General features: G+C 32.7%; 1 protein-coding gene across 1 annotated transcript in view; it reads right to left on the reverse strand.

Moving 5' to 3' along the window:
• Man1a2 (mannosidase alpha class 1A member 2) overlaps positions 1-18170 on the reverse strand; it is a 150930-nt gene that overhangs the window by 22364 nt on the left and 110396 nt on the right. Inside the window, exons 10-11 of the mRNA XM_046458186.2 lie at positions 14178-14397; positions 1134-1306 (exon numbers count right to left, since the gene is read on the reverse strand). Of these exons, the coding sequence (XP_046314142.1) occupies positions 1134-1306; positions 14178-14397 (393 nt within the window). The remainder of the gene's footprint in view (positions 1-1133; positions 1307-14177; positions 14398-18170) is intronic.

Here is an 18170-nt window from a genome sequence, read left to right on the forward strand (position 1 = left end):
GGATTGAACCCAGGGCCTTGTGCATGCCAGGCAAGCACTCTACCAACTGAGCTATATCCCCAGCCCCCAGATTCTTAAAATAAAAAATAGTGAGGGAAAAAAAGAAGATCTGAAGGACTTTTTAGATTACCAAACAACTTTTTATCATTACTTTGCATATGAAAACATAAGAAAGTGATTAACAAAACTTAGTGAGGGTGTGTGTATGTATGTTTTTGTGTCTTATTCCTGAACAACTAAATGAAGTACCCTTGATTTGACACATAAGGGCTCCAACTTTGCCACTGTGGAATGTTTTCTGTACATAAATCAGTGTACATTCTGCCCTAAAATACACCTTGCACATTCTTGGTTGGGCAATTTACTAGCATTCCTTATCTTGCCTCGGATGTTCATTAGTCATTTTATCAGATTACCAGTTTAAGTTAATTTGTCTGAATATAAATATTCACAATTAATACTATTCATCATAACTAGTGAATCTCAGAGAATAAAACATCCCCCACTCCAGGAATAAGCTATATTTTTATAAAAGTCTAATTTTTTTCTTCCCCAGGTACTGATAGCCATGAGGTTTCCTGAAAGTCTAGTACTTTAAGAGTAAATCATTTGCTTCTTTAACTTATAATTAAAATTTCCTAATTTTAAATATACATAGTTTATTTTTCAACCTAGAAAATTTAAAAAAAATTACTGATCCTTCATGTGATCTATTAGGTATCTTTCATATCTAAAGGTAAAATGAACGGGGTCATCTACCCAAGTTATACACTTGATTAATTTTATGACTTTTCCCCCCTCCGGTGGTTAAGCATTAAGAGGACATGTAAAAATTAAATTACTTATATAACAATTATATTGGAAAATTGCCTTTTAAATAATTCCTCATATTATTCAATAAGGATAGTAAGTAAATACTGGCAGGAAACTACTCTCACTAGAAAATAAAACAGGATTTCAAGGTTTTATCTACTGCTCAAGAAATTTAAATGAACTAATAGTTTCTTCATTAGAAAAATAAAAATCATACTATAGTTTCTCAAACTGAGGTTAACACAGATAAGAATACATGGCACTATAAGAGGGCTTGGTTTCATATTCTTACAGATAAAATAAAATGTTGGCTTATTTACCAGTGCTGCTTCCCAGCCCCACTGCCTGTATCTTGGATCATGAGTAAATCGCCATAGGTACCAATAGGTTTCAATTACTTCTGGACGGAGGATATAATACTTTTCAGCCTGTCGGACAGCCACAGCCTCCACTGCACCATCAAACTTGAATGATTCAGGACCTAGCTTTAATGCTGTAACATGACAAAAATAAATAGATAAAGTAAATGAACCAAATAAACCACTGTGTTCTTTGCAAGAGCTTTTTTCCCTCCCACCAAAAGACTGGGATTTGAAGAAATGTTTGTTTTATTTTTATTGTTGCTGTTGTGCAAAATGAGTCACTTTAAAAGATCCAAATTTGATTTTCTTGTAACAGATTTATAAATATTCATTCCTACAACATTTGTTTAACTCTTCTTTCCATGTTCTTCCATGTAAAAATGCAGCAAGCAGACCCCTCACTATATCTCCAAATGCTATTTCCTTGTTTTGACTTTCTAGTAGCCAGAATAATAAAATATAAAATAAATGTCTAATAAATTTTAATAAATTTTAAAATATAAAATAAATGTCTAATAAATTTTATAATAAATTATAAAATAAATGTCTGTTCTTATAAATTACCCCATCTTAAGTATTCTGTTATAAAAACACAAAATGGATTAAGACAGACCTCTTCCTAATCACACCTACGATTCTAAACCTGGGCAGTATAAAGTCATCTTCCATTGAGATGCTGGAGTCATAACACAACTACAACTTTCTACTCCCACCTTTCTTTCTGGTTATTAGGTTGTACTGATGGCAAAAGTTAAAAGTTTCAAGAGTTTTACCTCTTTGGAGAAGTTTTACCTCTTTTGAGAAATAATAACATTTTTCTCTCTCTTTTTTTTTTATATATAAAGTATAGCACAAGAACTACTATGGAGACAGAACATAAATAAAATCATACTCTAGCAATGGCCAAATTTCAGCCTTACAAAAGTGGTAATGTATGCTCCAAATAATCACAACTCAAAGGAGGTGAAAGCAGACCTTTCTTATGTACTCCTAAACCCCCTAAAAAAAATAAAAAAGAAATCAAAACCACTGTAGTAACAGCAGTTAGTTCTTTAAAATCAAAACATGATCCAGAAGAATTAATAACCACATTTTGTTACTGACAAGTCTTGGAGAACTAGAGTAAAACTCAAGCAGGAATTTCTTAACCTGAGGGACATGAAAACTATGGTAGGCTTAGAAAATAGAGTGTTGCAAAAAAAAAATAGAGTGTTTCAAAAAGCCTTTGAAATTATAAGCAAAACTGTGTGCATATGAAGTTTTAACCGGCTCCTCAAAGGGGTAATAAAAAAATTATCACTATTTTTGGGAAAAAAACCCCACTTTTATCCAGCTTATTGTTAAAGTCTGGTATAGGATGAAATATGATTTGGCATTTAATATGTGTTTTTTAAAATGGTGATTAAAGTCTGTATGTTTGTTTTTATACCAGTATCTCACTGTTTTGGTTACCACAGCTTTGTAATTTAATTTGACATTAGAAAATATGATGCTTCCAACTTTTTTTTTTTCCTTTCTCAAGAATGGCAAGGATGTGGGGAAAAAGGTACACTAATAAACTGCTGGTGGAAATGCAAATCGGTGCAACCATTATAGAAAGCATGGTATGGAGATTCCTCAGAAAACTTAGAATGAAACCACCATTTAATCCAGTTATCCTACTCCTTGGTTTATACCCAATGGACTTAAAATCAGCATATTACAGTGATGCAACCACATTAATGTTTATAGCAGCTCCACTCACAATAGTTAAACTATGAAACCAACCTAGGTGCCCTTCAACAGATGAATGGATAAAGAAAATGTGAGATATATATATATATATATATATATGATGGAATATTACTGAGCATTTGCCAGTAAATAGTTGGAGCTGGGGCATTTGCCAGTAAATAGTTGGAGCTGGGGAATCTCATGCTAAGTGAAATAAGCCAATCCCCAAAAAACAAAGGCTGAACGTTTTCTCTAATATGAGGATGTTAATTCACAATAAGGGGGAAAGCTAGGGAAGAATACAGTTACTTTAGATTAGATAGAGGGGAGTGAAGGGAAGGAAGAGGATATGGGTATAGAAACGATAGTAGAACGAATCAGATATTATTATCCTACATACATAGATAACTATAAGACGGGTGTGATTCTACATCATGTACAAACAGAAGAATGAGAAATTATACTTGATCTATATAAGATGTATCAAAATGATTTCTACTGTCATGTATAACTACATAGAACAAATAAGAAATAAGTAATTTTTTTAAAAAAGAATGCTTTGGCTAGCCAGGCACAGTGGTACATGTCTACAATCCTAGCAACTTGGGAAGCTGAGGCAGGAGAATTGCATGTTCGAGATTAGCCTAAACAACTTAGCAAGGCCCTAATAAACTTAGCAGGACCCTGCCTCAATAAATAAATAAGGCTGGGGATGTGGCTTAGTGGTTAAGTGGTTAAACCTCCTGGGTTTCATCCCTGGTACCAACAAAACAAAACAAAACAAATAGATGAGCAACCACAACCACCACAACAAAAAGATTGCTTTGGCTATTGAGGGCCTTTTGTGGTACTACAAGAATTTCATAATTGACTTTTCAATTTCTGTGAAAAATGCCACAGGAATTTTGGTAGGGATTGCACAGAAGCTACAGATTGCTGGACATTTTAATCATATTAATTCTTTTCCAACCCATGAACACACGATATGTCCATTTTCATCTGCTTCAATTTATGTTTTATAGCTTAAAGCACACAGATCTTTTACTTCTTTGGTTAAATTAATTCAAGTATTTGATTATTTTTGATGCTATCATAAACAGGATTATTTTCTCTATTTCTTTCATAGACTGTTATTAGTATAAAGAAATGTAAAGAAAAAACTGACATATGATTTTGTGTCCTGCTACTTTACTAAATTCATTAATTAATTTTATCAGGTGTTTGTGGGGAGGGAGCATCTTTAAGGTTTTCTACCTGTAAGATCAGGTCATTTGCAAACAGGAAAATTTTTACTTCTTCCTTTCTAATTTAGATGTCTTTTCTTTCTTTTTCTTGTTTGTTTGAGCTCACTAGTATTTCCAGTACTAGGTGGGACAAAAGTAGCAGGAAACTCATTCTTGCTTTGTACCAAATCTTAGAGAAAAGTTAGGTATGGGCTTTTCATACTTGGTCTTTAATATGCTGAAGAAATTTCTTTCTATGCCATTTTGTTGAGAGATTTAATTATGAAAGGATGCTGAACATTGTAAAATGCCTTTTCTGTATTCTGAGACATTACCATAAAACAGGCACATAGATCAACGAAACAGAACAGAGAGCCCAGAAACACCCAAGTATATAGAATCAAGAATTGTTTTTACAGGCCACCAAGAACACAAATGGCGAAAGGATAGTCTCTTCAATTAGTAGTGCTGGGAAAAGTGGATATTCAATGAAAAAGAACAAAATGAATCCTTTTACCACACACAATATGAATTCAAAATGGATTACAGACTTAAAGATAAGGAAGACTTGAAACTGTAGAATTCCTGAAAATAGGGAAAAGTACCATGATACCATCTTTGGAAATGATATTTTGGATATCACACAAAAATGAAGACAACAAAAGCAAAAATAATTAAGTGAAACTATATCAAACTAATAAGCTTTCCTTTGGTGTGGATTTCTTGTGTTTTTTCCCTCCTCAAAAACTATTTTGTACTACTACACTCCAGCCTGCAGGAACCCAGGCTCTAAGTAGCCCTGGTTCACCCCTCCCCCAGGGGACAGACACTCGCCAGAGCCTAGCCTCTGGCACAGGACCACCCCTTCTGACCATCAGACTACCATGTGAGGTCCAGTCCTGCAGCCCAGGCCCAGATCCACCTACACCGGCCTGTGCAGGTCCCAGGCTCACAGCAGGCTGGGTCCACCCTTCACACAGTGGGGCTGGCACCCGCCAGAGCCTAGCCTCTGCCGGGACCACTCCTTCTGACCAGCAGACTACCAGGGAGGTCAAGCCCAGTGGCTTGGATCCACCTACACCAACTTGCACAGGACCCAGATCCAGGATACAGTAGCATTCATTGAGGGACACCAGCAGGGTCTGGAAGCCCAACATCAAGATGAGGTACAGGCAATCTGCACGGGTACTACAAGAATATAAGGAATATAACTGTAATATCTGCAAGGAGGAAAGACACATAGACAACATAAAAAAACAAGGAAGGAAAGTGACCCCCCAAAAACCAGGACACTATAATAACAGAATCCATGGACAGCAAAGTTTATGAAATGTCAGAGAAGAACTTCAGAAGGTTCATAATTAAAATGATCTGTGAATGAAAAATGACCTAAATGAGCAACAACTGATCACTCCAACAATGAGATAAGAGAGCAAATAGAGGTAGCAAAAGATTACTTCGAGAGAGCTAGAGACTCTAAAAACAAACCAGTCAGAAATCCTTGAAATGAAGAATACAATAATCCAAATAAAAAACTCAATAGAAAGCATAATCAACAGACTAGATCATTTAAAAGAAAGAACGTCAGATAATTAAGACAAAGTATACAATCTGGAAAATAAAGTTGATCACACAGTGAAGAAAGTTAGAAACCATGAACAGAACATCCAAGAATTATGGGACAGCATCAAAAGACCAAATCTAAGAGTTATTGGGATGGAAAAAGGCAAAGAGTTTCAAACCAAAGGAATGCACAATCTCTTCAATGAAATAATATCAGAAAATTTCCCAAGCATGAAGAACGAATTGGAAAACCAAATTCAAGAAGCTTACAGGACACCATATGTACAAAATTACAACAGAGCTACACCAAGGCACATTATAATGAAAATGCCTAGCATACAGAATAAGGATAGAATCTTAAAAGCTGCAAGAGAGAGGAATCAGATCACATATATAGAGAGAGACCAACTTATGTATCAGCAGATTTTTCAACCCAGACCCTCAAAGCCAGGAAATTGTGGAAGAACATATACCAAGCTTTGAAAGAAAATGGATGCCAACCAAGAATCTTAATCTAGCAAAACTAAGCTTTAGATTTGATGATGAAATAAAAACCTTTATGGGGTGAAGGTGGGAGTTCATAACCCACTTGAATCAAAGTGTGGAATATGATATGTCAAGAAATTTGTAATGTTTTGAACAACCAACAATAAAAATTTAAAAAAAAAAAAACTTTATGATAAACAAAAGTTAAGAAAGAATTTACAACTAGAAAGCCTGCACTACAAAACATCCTCAGCAAAATAATCCAAGAAGAGAAAATGAAAAACAATGATGAAAATCAGCAGAGAGAGGGATTACACTAAAGGAAAATCTAATCAAGAGGAGAAAACAAGTCACAATAAATACCGAAAATAAACAAAAATGGCTGGGAATAAAAATCATGTCTCAATAATAACCCTGAATGTTAATGGCCTAAACTCACCAATCAAAAGACATAGACTAGCAGATTTGATAAAATAATAATTAAAAAAAGACCCAACAATATGCTGCCTCCAAGAGACTCATCTAATAGAAAAAGACATCCACAGACTGAAGGTGAAGGGTTGGGAAAAATCATATCACTCACATGGACTGCAGAAGCAAGCAGGGGTTTCCATCCTCATATCAAATAAACTAGACTTCAAACTAAAATCAATCAAAAAAGATAAAGAAGAACACTACATACAGCTCAAGGGAACTATACACGAATAAGACTCCACAATCATAAATATATATGCCCCAAACAATGGATCACCTACGTTCATCAAACAAACTCTTCTGAAGTTCAAGAGTCAAACAGACCACAACACAATAATTCTGGGTGACTTTAACACACCTCTTTCATCACTAGATATATCTTCCAAACAAAAGCTGAACAAAGAAACTATAGAATGCAATAATATAATCAATAACTTAGACTTAACTGACATATAAAGAATATTTCATACTTCAACAAGAGAATACACTTTCTTCTCAGCAGCACATGGGTCCTTCTCTAAAACAGACCATATACTATGCCACAAAGCAACTCCTAGCAAATATTAAAAAAAGTAGAGATACTACCCTGCATTCTATCAGATCATAATGGAATAAAATTAGAAATCAATGATAAAATCAGAAATAAAATCCACTCCAACACCTGAAGACTAAATAATACGCTACTGAATGAACAATGGGTCGCACAAGATATCAAGGAGGAGATTCCAAAATTTTTAGAGATGAATGAGAACACAGATAAAACATATCAAAATCTCTGGGACACTATGAAAACAGTTCTAAGAGGAAAGTTCACTGCATGGAGTTCATTCCTTCAAAGAAGAAAAAGTCAACAAATAAATGACTTAACATTACATCTCAAAGTCTCAGAAAAAGAAGAACAAATCAACCCCCAAAGCAGAAAACAGGAAATAATTGAAATCAGTGAAACTGAAAACAAACAAACAAAACAATTAAAAAAACTGACAAAACACAAAATTGGTTCTTTGAAAAAATAAATAAAATCGACAAACTCTTAGCCATGCTAACAAAGAGAAGGAGAAAGAAAACTCAAATTACTAACATACGTGATGAAAAAGGAAATATCATGACAGACTCTACAGAAATACAGAAGATAATTAGAAATTATTTTGAAAACTTGTACTCCAATAAAATAGAAAATATCGAAGGCATTGATAAATTTCTAGAGTCATATAATCTACCTAAATTGAATCAGAATGATATACACAATTTAAACAGATCAATTTCAAGTGACGAAACAGCAGATGTCATCAAAAGTCTACCAACCAAGAAAACCCCAGAACCAGATGGATACACAGCCGAGTTCTACAAGACCTTTAAAGAAGAACTAATACCAGTACTTCAGACCAATATCTCTAATGAACACAGATGCAAAAATTCTCAATAAAATTCTGGCAAATCAAATGTAAAAAAATATCAAAAAGATCATGCACCATGATCAAGTGAGATTCATCCCATTGATGCAAGGTTGGTTCAACATACGGAAATCAATAAATGTAATTCCTCATATCAATGGACTTAAAGATAAGAATTCATATGATCATCTCAACAGATGCAGAAAAAGCATTTGACAAAATATAGCACCACTTTATGTTCAAAACACTGGAAAAAATTAGAGACAACAGGAACATATCTCAACATCATAAAGGCTATCTGTGCTAAACCCCAGATAGCCAACATCATTCTAAATGGAGAAAAATTGAAGGCATTTCCTCTAAAAACTAGAACAAGACAGGGATGCCCTCTTTCACCACTTTTATTTAACATAGTTCTTGAAACACTGGCCAGGGCAAAAGAAAGAAATTAAAGGAATACACATAAGAAAAGAAGAACTCAAACTGGCACTATTTGCTGATGATATGATTCTATACCTAGAAGACCCTAAAAGTTCCACCAGAAAACTTCTAGAACTAGGAAATGAATTCAGCAAAGTATCAGGATATACAATCAACACCCATAAATCAAAGGCCTTTCTGTATATCAGTGATAAATCCTCAGAAGTGGAAACGAGGAAAACTACCACATTTACAATAGCCTCAAAATAAAATAAAATACTTGAGAATCAACTTAACGGAAGAGGTGAAAGATCTATATAATGAAAATTACAGAACCCTAAAGAAAGAAGTCAAAGAAGACCTTAGAAGACAAAAAGGTCTACCTTGCTCTTGTATAGGCAGAATTAATATTATCAAAATGACCATACTTCCAAAAGCACTATACAGATTTAATGCAATTCCTATCAATATCCCAATGACATTCCTCATAGAAATAGAAAAAGCAATCATGAAATTTATCTGGAAAAATAAAAGACCCAGAATAGCTAAAGCAATCTTTAGCAGGAATAGTGAAGCAGGTGGCATCACTATACCAGACCTTAAACTATACTACAGAGCAACAGTAACAAAAACAGCATGGTATTGGCACCAAAACAGATTGTCAGACCAATGGTACAGAATAGAGGCCACAGAGACTAACCCACAAGATTACAATTATCTTATATTAGACAAAGGTGCCAAGAACATGCATTGGAGAAAAGATAGCCTCTTCAACAAATGGTGCTGGGAAAACTGGAAATCCATATGCAACAAAATGAAATTAAACCCCTCTCTCTCACCATGCACAAAACTCCATTCAAGATGGATCAAGGACTTAGAAATAAAACCAGACACTCTGCATCTAATAGAATAAAAAGTAGGCCCTAATCTCCATCATGAGAGATTAGGCCCCAATTTTCTTAATAAGACACCTCTAACACAAGGATTAAAATCAAGAATCAATAAATGGGATGGACTCAAACTAAAAAGTTTCTTCTCAGCAAAAGAAACAATCTGTGATGCGAATAGAAAGCCTACATCTTAGGAGCAAATCTTTACCCCTCACACATCAGATAGAGCATTAATCTCTAGGGTATATAAAGAACTCAAAAAGCTAAGCACGAGAAAAACAAATAACCCAATCAAAACATGGGCCAAGGACCTGAAGAGACACTTCTCAGAAGATGATATACAATCAATCAACAAATATATGAAAAAATATTCATCATCTCTAGCAATTAGAGAAATGCAAATCAAAACTACTCTGAAGATTTCACCTCACTTCAGTCAGAATGGCAGCTATTATGAAGACAAACAGCAATAAGTGTTGGCGAGGATGTGGGGAAAAAGGTATACTTATACACTGCTGGTGGGACTGCAAACTGGTGCAGCCAATATGGAAAACAGTATGGAGACTTCTTGGAAAATTGGGAATGGAACCACCATTTTACCCAGCTATCCCTCTCCTCAGTCTATACCCAAAGGACTTAAAAACAGCATACTACAGGGACACAGCCACATCATTGGTTATAGCAGCACAATTCATAATAGCTAAACTCTGGAACCAACCTAGATGCCCTTCAATAGATGAATGGATTAAAAAATGTGGTATATATACTCAATGGAATATTACTCAGCAATAAAAGAATAAAATCATGGCATCTGTAGGTAAATAGATGGAGTTAGAGAAGATAATGCTAAGTGAAGTCAGCCAATCCCATAAAACCAAATGCCAAATGTTTTCTTTGATATAGGGAGGCTGATTCATAGTGGGATAGGGAGGGGGAGCATGGGAGGAATAGACGAATTCTAGATAGGGCAGAGGGGTGGGAGGGAAAGGGAGGGGGCATGGGGTTATAAATGATGGTGGAATATGATGATCATTATTATCCAAAATACATGTATGAAGACATGAATTGGTGTGAATATCTTTTGTATACAACCAGAGATATGAAAGTTGTTCTGTATATGTATAATAAGAATTGTAATACCTTCTGCTGTCATATATAAATTTAAAAAAAATAAAAAAACTATTGGTACTAGAGATAATCAGATTTTTAAAAGTGAATATTAAGGCTAAATTTAAATTAGATAACAAAATAAAGCCAATACCTAACTTCAGATAATAAATTCTATAATTATGGTGATAAAACCACCTGAACTGCAAAAAAAAAAAAAAAAAAAAAAGTCACATGTATTTTAAGCTTCCCACTGAAAATTACTATTTGCTTATTGCTAACTTCACAAAAATCAGCATATTAGAAAGATAACAGATTTGTCCTATAAAAATTGATAAGCCTATATTATATACATATCCCATCCATTATTTTGGCCAAATTATGGGTTGCACAATTCTGAGGGTATTATTTATTTTGTACTATTTTTAAAGATAACATTCTATCATAACATTCTATCTTGTGCTTAATTGCTATTCTCCATCTTAAATCTCTCCTCACTTTTTTTTTTCCTTGTTTTTGGGTGGGGAACAGGAACCAGGAATTGAACCCAGGAATGCTTAACCACTGAGCCACATTCCCAGCCCTTTTTTTTTTAAAAAAATTTTTATTTGGAGACAGGGCTTCGCTAAGTTGCTCAGGGCCTCAACAAGTTATTCAGGCTGGCTTTCAATCTCCCCACTTTTTGGGACAAGATCTTGCTATGTTGCTTGAACTCTCGATCTTCCTACTTTAGCCTCCCGATCAAGTGGGGTTATAGGCATAGGCCACTACACCCAAATCTTAAATTCCCCTTTTACATTTGATATTTTGTTTCTAAAAGGAAAATAACCAAACAAGTACCAACGGAGTAAAAACAAAAAATAATTTAGTGCCTGGATGAAAACACAAAACTTCAAGATACAAAACTTCAAGTATTTATATACTGTAGGCAAATAAGAGATTTGCAAAACTAAAAATCAGAGCAAAATAGCAAATATGATGAAAATCCGTATAAAGCCAAAAAATATATATAGGGAAGTTTAAGAGGGCAAAAATTATTTTATAAAGTCATGGAAAAAAGCAATTCATACACATCTTCCAAGTTGGGGAGAATCTAGAGATTTGGAAAAAATAAGCACAACTGAGTGAATAACAAAAAAATTCAACACTAATAATATATATAAGGAATATTCTAGGACATGTAATCTGACTACAATCAGATGAGCAAAGAGTAAGGAAAGAAACTATTTTCCTGTATTATTCTCTCTTATTATAAGGAACAGTTATAGAAACTCTTCAAATATGTCTAATATTCCATGTGATATGGATCTAAATAGATTAAAAAATTTCTCTTCATCTGTGACAGCATAAAATCTAGAGAAGATAGTTTACTAAACTTCTATATGAACTAAATTAAATCTAATAGCTGATATTTTACTGATGTTCAGGAGTTTTTTAAAAAATCCAGAAACCTAGAAAAAGAAAGTACTATATTTTAGAAGTCTAATATTAGGTTTGGAACCAGTCCTGCATTATGCCTCAGAATAAACTGAAATGATATATTAATAACTAACCTAGTATGCCATGTAGATAATGTTTGAAACCACCAAGTTTCATGCTAGGTGTCATAAACAGATTCAGTAATGTTTCCACAAACTCAGTAACTATTAAAATAGGCCATGTTCACCAAATGGTGGAATGAATTAAGATTACTAAATCGGAATTAATATTAATTCTAATTCCAACAACAGATGAAAGTGACATCCCAAGGCAATAATTACAGTATGGGGAATTTAGCTGAAATAATGAAGGAGAAGTAGATGGGTATTTTTAAATGTGGTAGCCAAAAATTATAGCAGAGCTGCAAGAAAATATAGGAGAGGATATAATAACCTGCTGGGAAGTTAGCAAAATTATACTTAGTAGAATTACACCTTTTAATTAAAGGATCTAAATTAAGATTAAAGACAAGTAAAAACATTGAAAGACCTGAAAATACAGGACACAAATTAAATAGTAATCTTTTCTGGTTATAGCATGACAAAGAGGGTCACAGGTTCAACTTGCAATGTGAAAATGACAATCAGAAGAAGAATCAGCAATGTTGTTATAAAATGTAAATGTTAGAATTATAAGGGAATCCTTTTGTACCTCTGGTAGTTTATGAATTTCTCTAGGGTAGGGGATATATCTTGTTCACACTTGAACTTATAAGCATTCAGATAAGGTTCTTCATGTAATGGGTGTTCCTTAATTAATTATAACAATTATGCTCTCATATTTTTGGTAGGTTTGCTATATTAAATTCTATTTTAGATCTATTTTTTTATTTATGGTCAAAATCCATACAACCATAAGCCTAATTATCATGGGTCCTAATATACACACTGAATATCCATTCTGGTCCTCAATGTTTTACCAGCTTTAGTATATATATCCTAAAATTTAAGTAAACAATTGTAAATATGTAATTTAAGTATAAAATTTAAGTATATAATGATACTCCATATTATCAACATGACTTAATTTACCTTTTATTTATAACAAATCACTTATTTTGTATCATATACCAATTTGAAACTACCCAAAACTAATATTGCTTCAATGTCCTCCTGAGTTTTATATATACATACATACATACATACATACATATATATACATATATATATATTTTTTAAAGAAATGGAACCACTTATTAGTTAATGAGAGAACTGAAGATCAATTTCACCATAATTTTAATTTCTTACTATATAAAAATAACCTGACAGATTTATGAACTAGGATAAATTTTAAGCCAATAATCATATTTGTGTCATGGTACCTAATGACAAATTAATCTTAAAGCAGAAATTCAGTTATTTTATAAAAGCAACAATTCCACTTCTGAAATCAAAGAGAAATTACGAGGTTTTAGGCTTTCAGCCCATTACTTATTTTTTTTTATAGAAATATACATTTTTAAAGCTAAAGAAAACTGTGGGGTTCTAGTCCAGTATTTCTCAACCCCTTTTCATTACTGGACTCTCAATGAGCCATTTTAGGCTTAAAAAAATTGCTTTTTCCTTCCATGGAAATTTGATAGCAAATATATACTCAATGTCTATTTATGACTATGCATAATCTATTCTACAAAACAGGAAAAAAAATTTTTTTCACCTCCCCAAAAGCCAATTTTTGTCACCATTAAGACCATCGTTTCACATTCCAAGTAAAGAAACTGAAGTTCAGAAAATATTACACATTTTCCCAAAGGAATGTCTTTTTAGTTAAAGGCACAAAACTCCAAAAAATGATTGGCAAATTATGTAAAAGACAAGCTACCTAATACCAATTACACATCCAAGATAACTACTATTCTCTTTTGGTTATTCCTATTTTCACAAGTATATAGGTAAGACAGGATAACCTTGAAATCAGTCATTTCTTATGTTCTTTTGAGTAACTGGTTTATTGACTCTGAAATGAATGGCTAAAATAGATTCTTATATTAAAATGAATAATGCTGTTCCTTACACCCCCACACACTCTCTTGTCTTTAAAACAATTAGTTCAAAATCTTGAATTTTGAATTTTATAAAATAATGCAGAAACACATTTCTGAAATTAAAATTAAAGTTCTTAATAGAATGATTTACTGTGTTATTTGTAAACTATTTTGAAATGAAAAGTACCTATATATTTTCTAATTTCAAAATATACTTTTTAACTTAGATGTTATTTTAGACCAGTAATTAGTTTTATTAATATTCTTACCAGTTCTGTCATAAGACTCATGACATGTACGTGCAATTTCTGCCCCTAACTCTAAATAATGACCAGCTTTATCCTTTCTGGAACCATCTGCTCCTAGTGCAAACATTCCCCCAGCAAAGCAAGCCAAATGTCCCATCTTCTTTTCCAAGTGTCCATTCTTCCATTCTCCAATAAAGATAAGACCACCCCGGGACTTCTTAATAAGGTGTTTTTCTATAGCCTGTAAAAAAGAACAGATATTCAAAATTCTAAAAGCAATCTATTAGCTCAAATATATATTTCTGGCTATCATAAAATGATTGCAATATAATAATCTATAAAGCAGTAGTTTTCCCACATTGAAAGACATAATTTATAATAAGTTTTGGAAGGAGTAACCAAATTGAACACAACTTGTAACAAATATTCTATAATCACTTCTGTAAGACAGAATGGGAATCCTTATTAGAATGATATACTTCATGTATGTATAATATGTAGAATACCCTACTGTTATGTATAACTAAAAAGAATTAAAAACAAACAAAAAGAGTGGGAGAGGTGAGAGTTGGCTGAAAAGAGTTCCTTTATATATAATATTAACCATTACACCTTTGTCTTTGGGGCTAAATGAAATTAATAATAATCAGTCAACTGATTGTAATGAGAACCTACACCAAAAAGGTTGTATCATTTCTATTTCATATAACAAAATCTGAACAGGAAGAATATCCAAGTTAATAAAAAAATGATTTTAATAATTAGTTAAAATGGTTCTTCATTTTCCATGCATCCATGTCACTTGGAAAAATACTTTAAAAAGGCACCATTAGGTAAGCCACCTAACACATTACAAGGCTTTCAAAACTAGTTGAAAGTTAAATATTTATCCCTTAGTTCTTTAGTCCTTTACTCTCAAACTTAGGCATCTGTCTGGGATATTGCATCATGGATGAGAGGACACATAATAAAGAGTCCATCCTTATGGAATATCAGTTTTTCTAAAAAGACATGGGGATAGTGAGGGAAATATTTTACACCAAACTGAAATATACAAAGAATTAGAGTATAAAAATCACATTTCATTTTAAAGTGAAGTTTTTAAGCACTTTGTTCCTTTGGATTATGATCTCAAACTTTGCAAGGAAGGCTACGGATTAATTTTCTGTTGTTGTTTAGAGGCATTTCTATGGAAAAGTATAAGAAATTGCATTAATTCAGTTCTATTTGGTAGAAATAATTGTATATGATTAATGACTCCACTTTCTGATGAAACAAAGAAATATTTCTTTGAAGAATTCTCATTTTAATTGTGTACTGTTCTGTGACCATCTGAATAACAAATTAACTTGGTAAAAATGTATTCTGTATTCTTGGCAATAATATATAAGTTTTATAAAATTGCAGGGGAGGGCTATGCCTTTTTCATCATCTTATACTCCAGAAGGTCTATAATGTACTCTGCACTCACTAAAAGTTTAGTAAGTAAATAATTTAATAAATGAATGATGCTCTTAATAGTTGTATTTGACCTGTTAGGGGAGTGAGACAGAGCTGATAACCAAAATGCTAAAGAACTAAGAGTAGATTATAAGCTTTGTTGTTGTGGTTGTTGTTTTCTTTTGATCATAATACTCTGAAGCACATATAAAAAAAGATTAATCTTTTAAATGAAGGGGCAATGTTTTTCATCCTTGTGGACCTCATGATACTAGCAGGTTTTCTGCATTAAAGTTACCCCACCAATGCCTAAATAATAATCCATGTTTTGGTTTATACATTTTTACATAGTGTTTTTTGACAGTTTGTCATTTCTGTTGACTACAATATAAATTTTATCATGTTATAATTAAAAGATATCCAAATATAACTTCATGAATTTACTAGGACTACAGAAATAGGTTAGGTTAGTATAAGCCTTCACCAGTAATTTACTTTTGGATTTGTAAAATTGTTTGTATGGCCTTCTTCTAAAAATATGACAAATACCTAAGAATGCAACTTAAATAAAATACCAAACTGCTGAATGGCAGTTAGTAACATTATTGCTCTTCAATTAAAATGTGTTAAATTGTCACTAATATTGGCATTATGTCATGTTCCAAAGGACTTTCGAAAAATCACATTTTGTTCACCTTTAAAAATTAATGACAAAACATAAATTTGACCAAAGTATAAAACCTGTGATTAAGAAAACTAAGATACAGGAACCAAGGATATGGGAATTTGTAAGGGTAGAGGAGGTTAAGATACAGATGGAAAGAATTTAAATAGAATAGCTCAGAAAGACAAATTTTAGAAATGATTTATTTCAAATTTGAATAAATTTAAAAATAAGTGCCATACCTATCTCTTGCATGCATTTAATATGTTTTTTATTTTACAATTTATATATACTCTGTCTCCTTACAGAATGAACAGTTATTAAAGATAAACTGACACTGCAGAAATTACAAACTTGAGATCATGGCTCAAAAAAAAAAGGTGACCAATTTTTATTAAGCAATTACTCAGTAGGAGTCCATTCCAGACTTAAGAACTAATAAAAATAGGACATAGAAAACAAATACAGAAACATTTATAAAACACGTAATGTAGATGAAAATAATTTTAAATTATAAGATTAACTTTCAAAATGATTATTACTTCTTTCAAAGTATATACAATTAAAAAGGTAATAACAAATATAAAATAATTTTGTGGTCATTTAGGCAAGAATTAAGAAAAAAAGAAGAAAATGGTTTTAGATTATTACAAGAAACAGCCAATTATGAAGAAAAGATGATATTACATGGTAAATGACATGTCATATTTTAAAAATAAAAATATTAAATTCAGTCATACATTTATCATATATTGGACATTTTTCATGTTTTGGTTAGTATGCTTCATGCTGAGATAATGACAAACAAATTAGTCTCTGCCTTCAAAGGAACCTGAAGTTTAGTGGAAATGAAAAAGGGCTATTTCTAGTACTATGATTCTAAGAATAGTCTTAAATAATTCTTCCTAGTTAATGATTATTCTTGAATCATAAAAATATCCAGGTTTTTTTAATCGTGCCAACAAAGAGCGAAACTCTCCAACTTTTCAAAAATTTAAGACTTCATAAAATTTTTTAGAAGTAACATATAAAAATTTAAATTCTTGATTACACCTTAATTTGTCTCACTTTTTTAGTTAATCCTTCCACAACCATTCATTGAGTGACTTTAATGGGTAAAACACTATGTTACACACATTAAGGTCAACTCCTGTGTATTTCAAACAGCAAATGAAGGGTATTAGGTCCTTAAAAATAAGGATATAAAATGAGTAATAAGAGCCTTGCTTTAAGTTAAAAAACTACAATGCTGAAAACTGATCACTGATTATCTCAGAATGGTGTGATTATACAAAATACACAAAAATTAATTAAAATCATTAGAAAGATGTGGGTTTTTAATAGATCTGAAAGCCAGGAACTTATTAAATGGTTAACACATTTTTTAATTTCACAATTTTTGCCTGAAAATTTCCCATATAAATGCTCCCTAGAATGACTTGTTCTAAATTTCAACACTAGATCACAACACTGAAGTATGAAATTATACAAGTATGAAACAAGTGACGAAGAGAACGAGCTCTGCAACCAGACTGTTCAGTTCCAGGCTCCATAACTTTCCAGTATATGACCTTCAACATTAACCTCATGGTGCCTTAAGGTCCTCATATACAAAGTGAGGGCTAGAACAGTGCTTGGCACATGGAAAGTACTTATATAAGTGTGATATTATAATTATTTACTCACAAGGATCTCAGCATATAGGTTTAAACAGTCATTTAAAGAAGAAATGTTTAAGCTGGGTGCAGTGGCGCACACCTGTAATCCCAGTGGTTTGGGAGGCTGAGGCAGGAGGACCTGGAGCTCAAAGCCAGCTTCCACAAAAGGGAAGCACTAAGCAACTCAATGAGACCCTGTCTCACAGGGCTGGGGATGTGGCTCAGTGGCCAGGTGCCCTTGAGTTTACTCCA

The sequence above is a fragment of the Marmota monax genome, unplaced genomic scaffold (assembly GCF_021218885.2).
Source record: "Marmota monax isolate L192 unplaced genomic scaffold, Marmota_monax_Labrador192_F-V1.1 WCK01_AAM20220418_F8-fsc00087, whole genome shotgun sequence".
NCBI lineage: Eukaryota > Metazoa > Chordata > Mammalia > Rodentia > Sciuridae > Marmota > Marmota monax.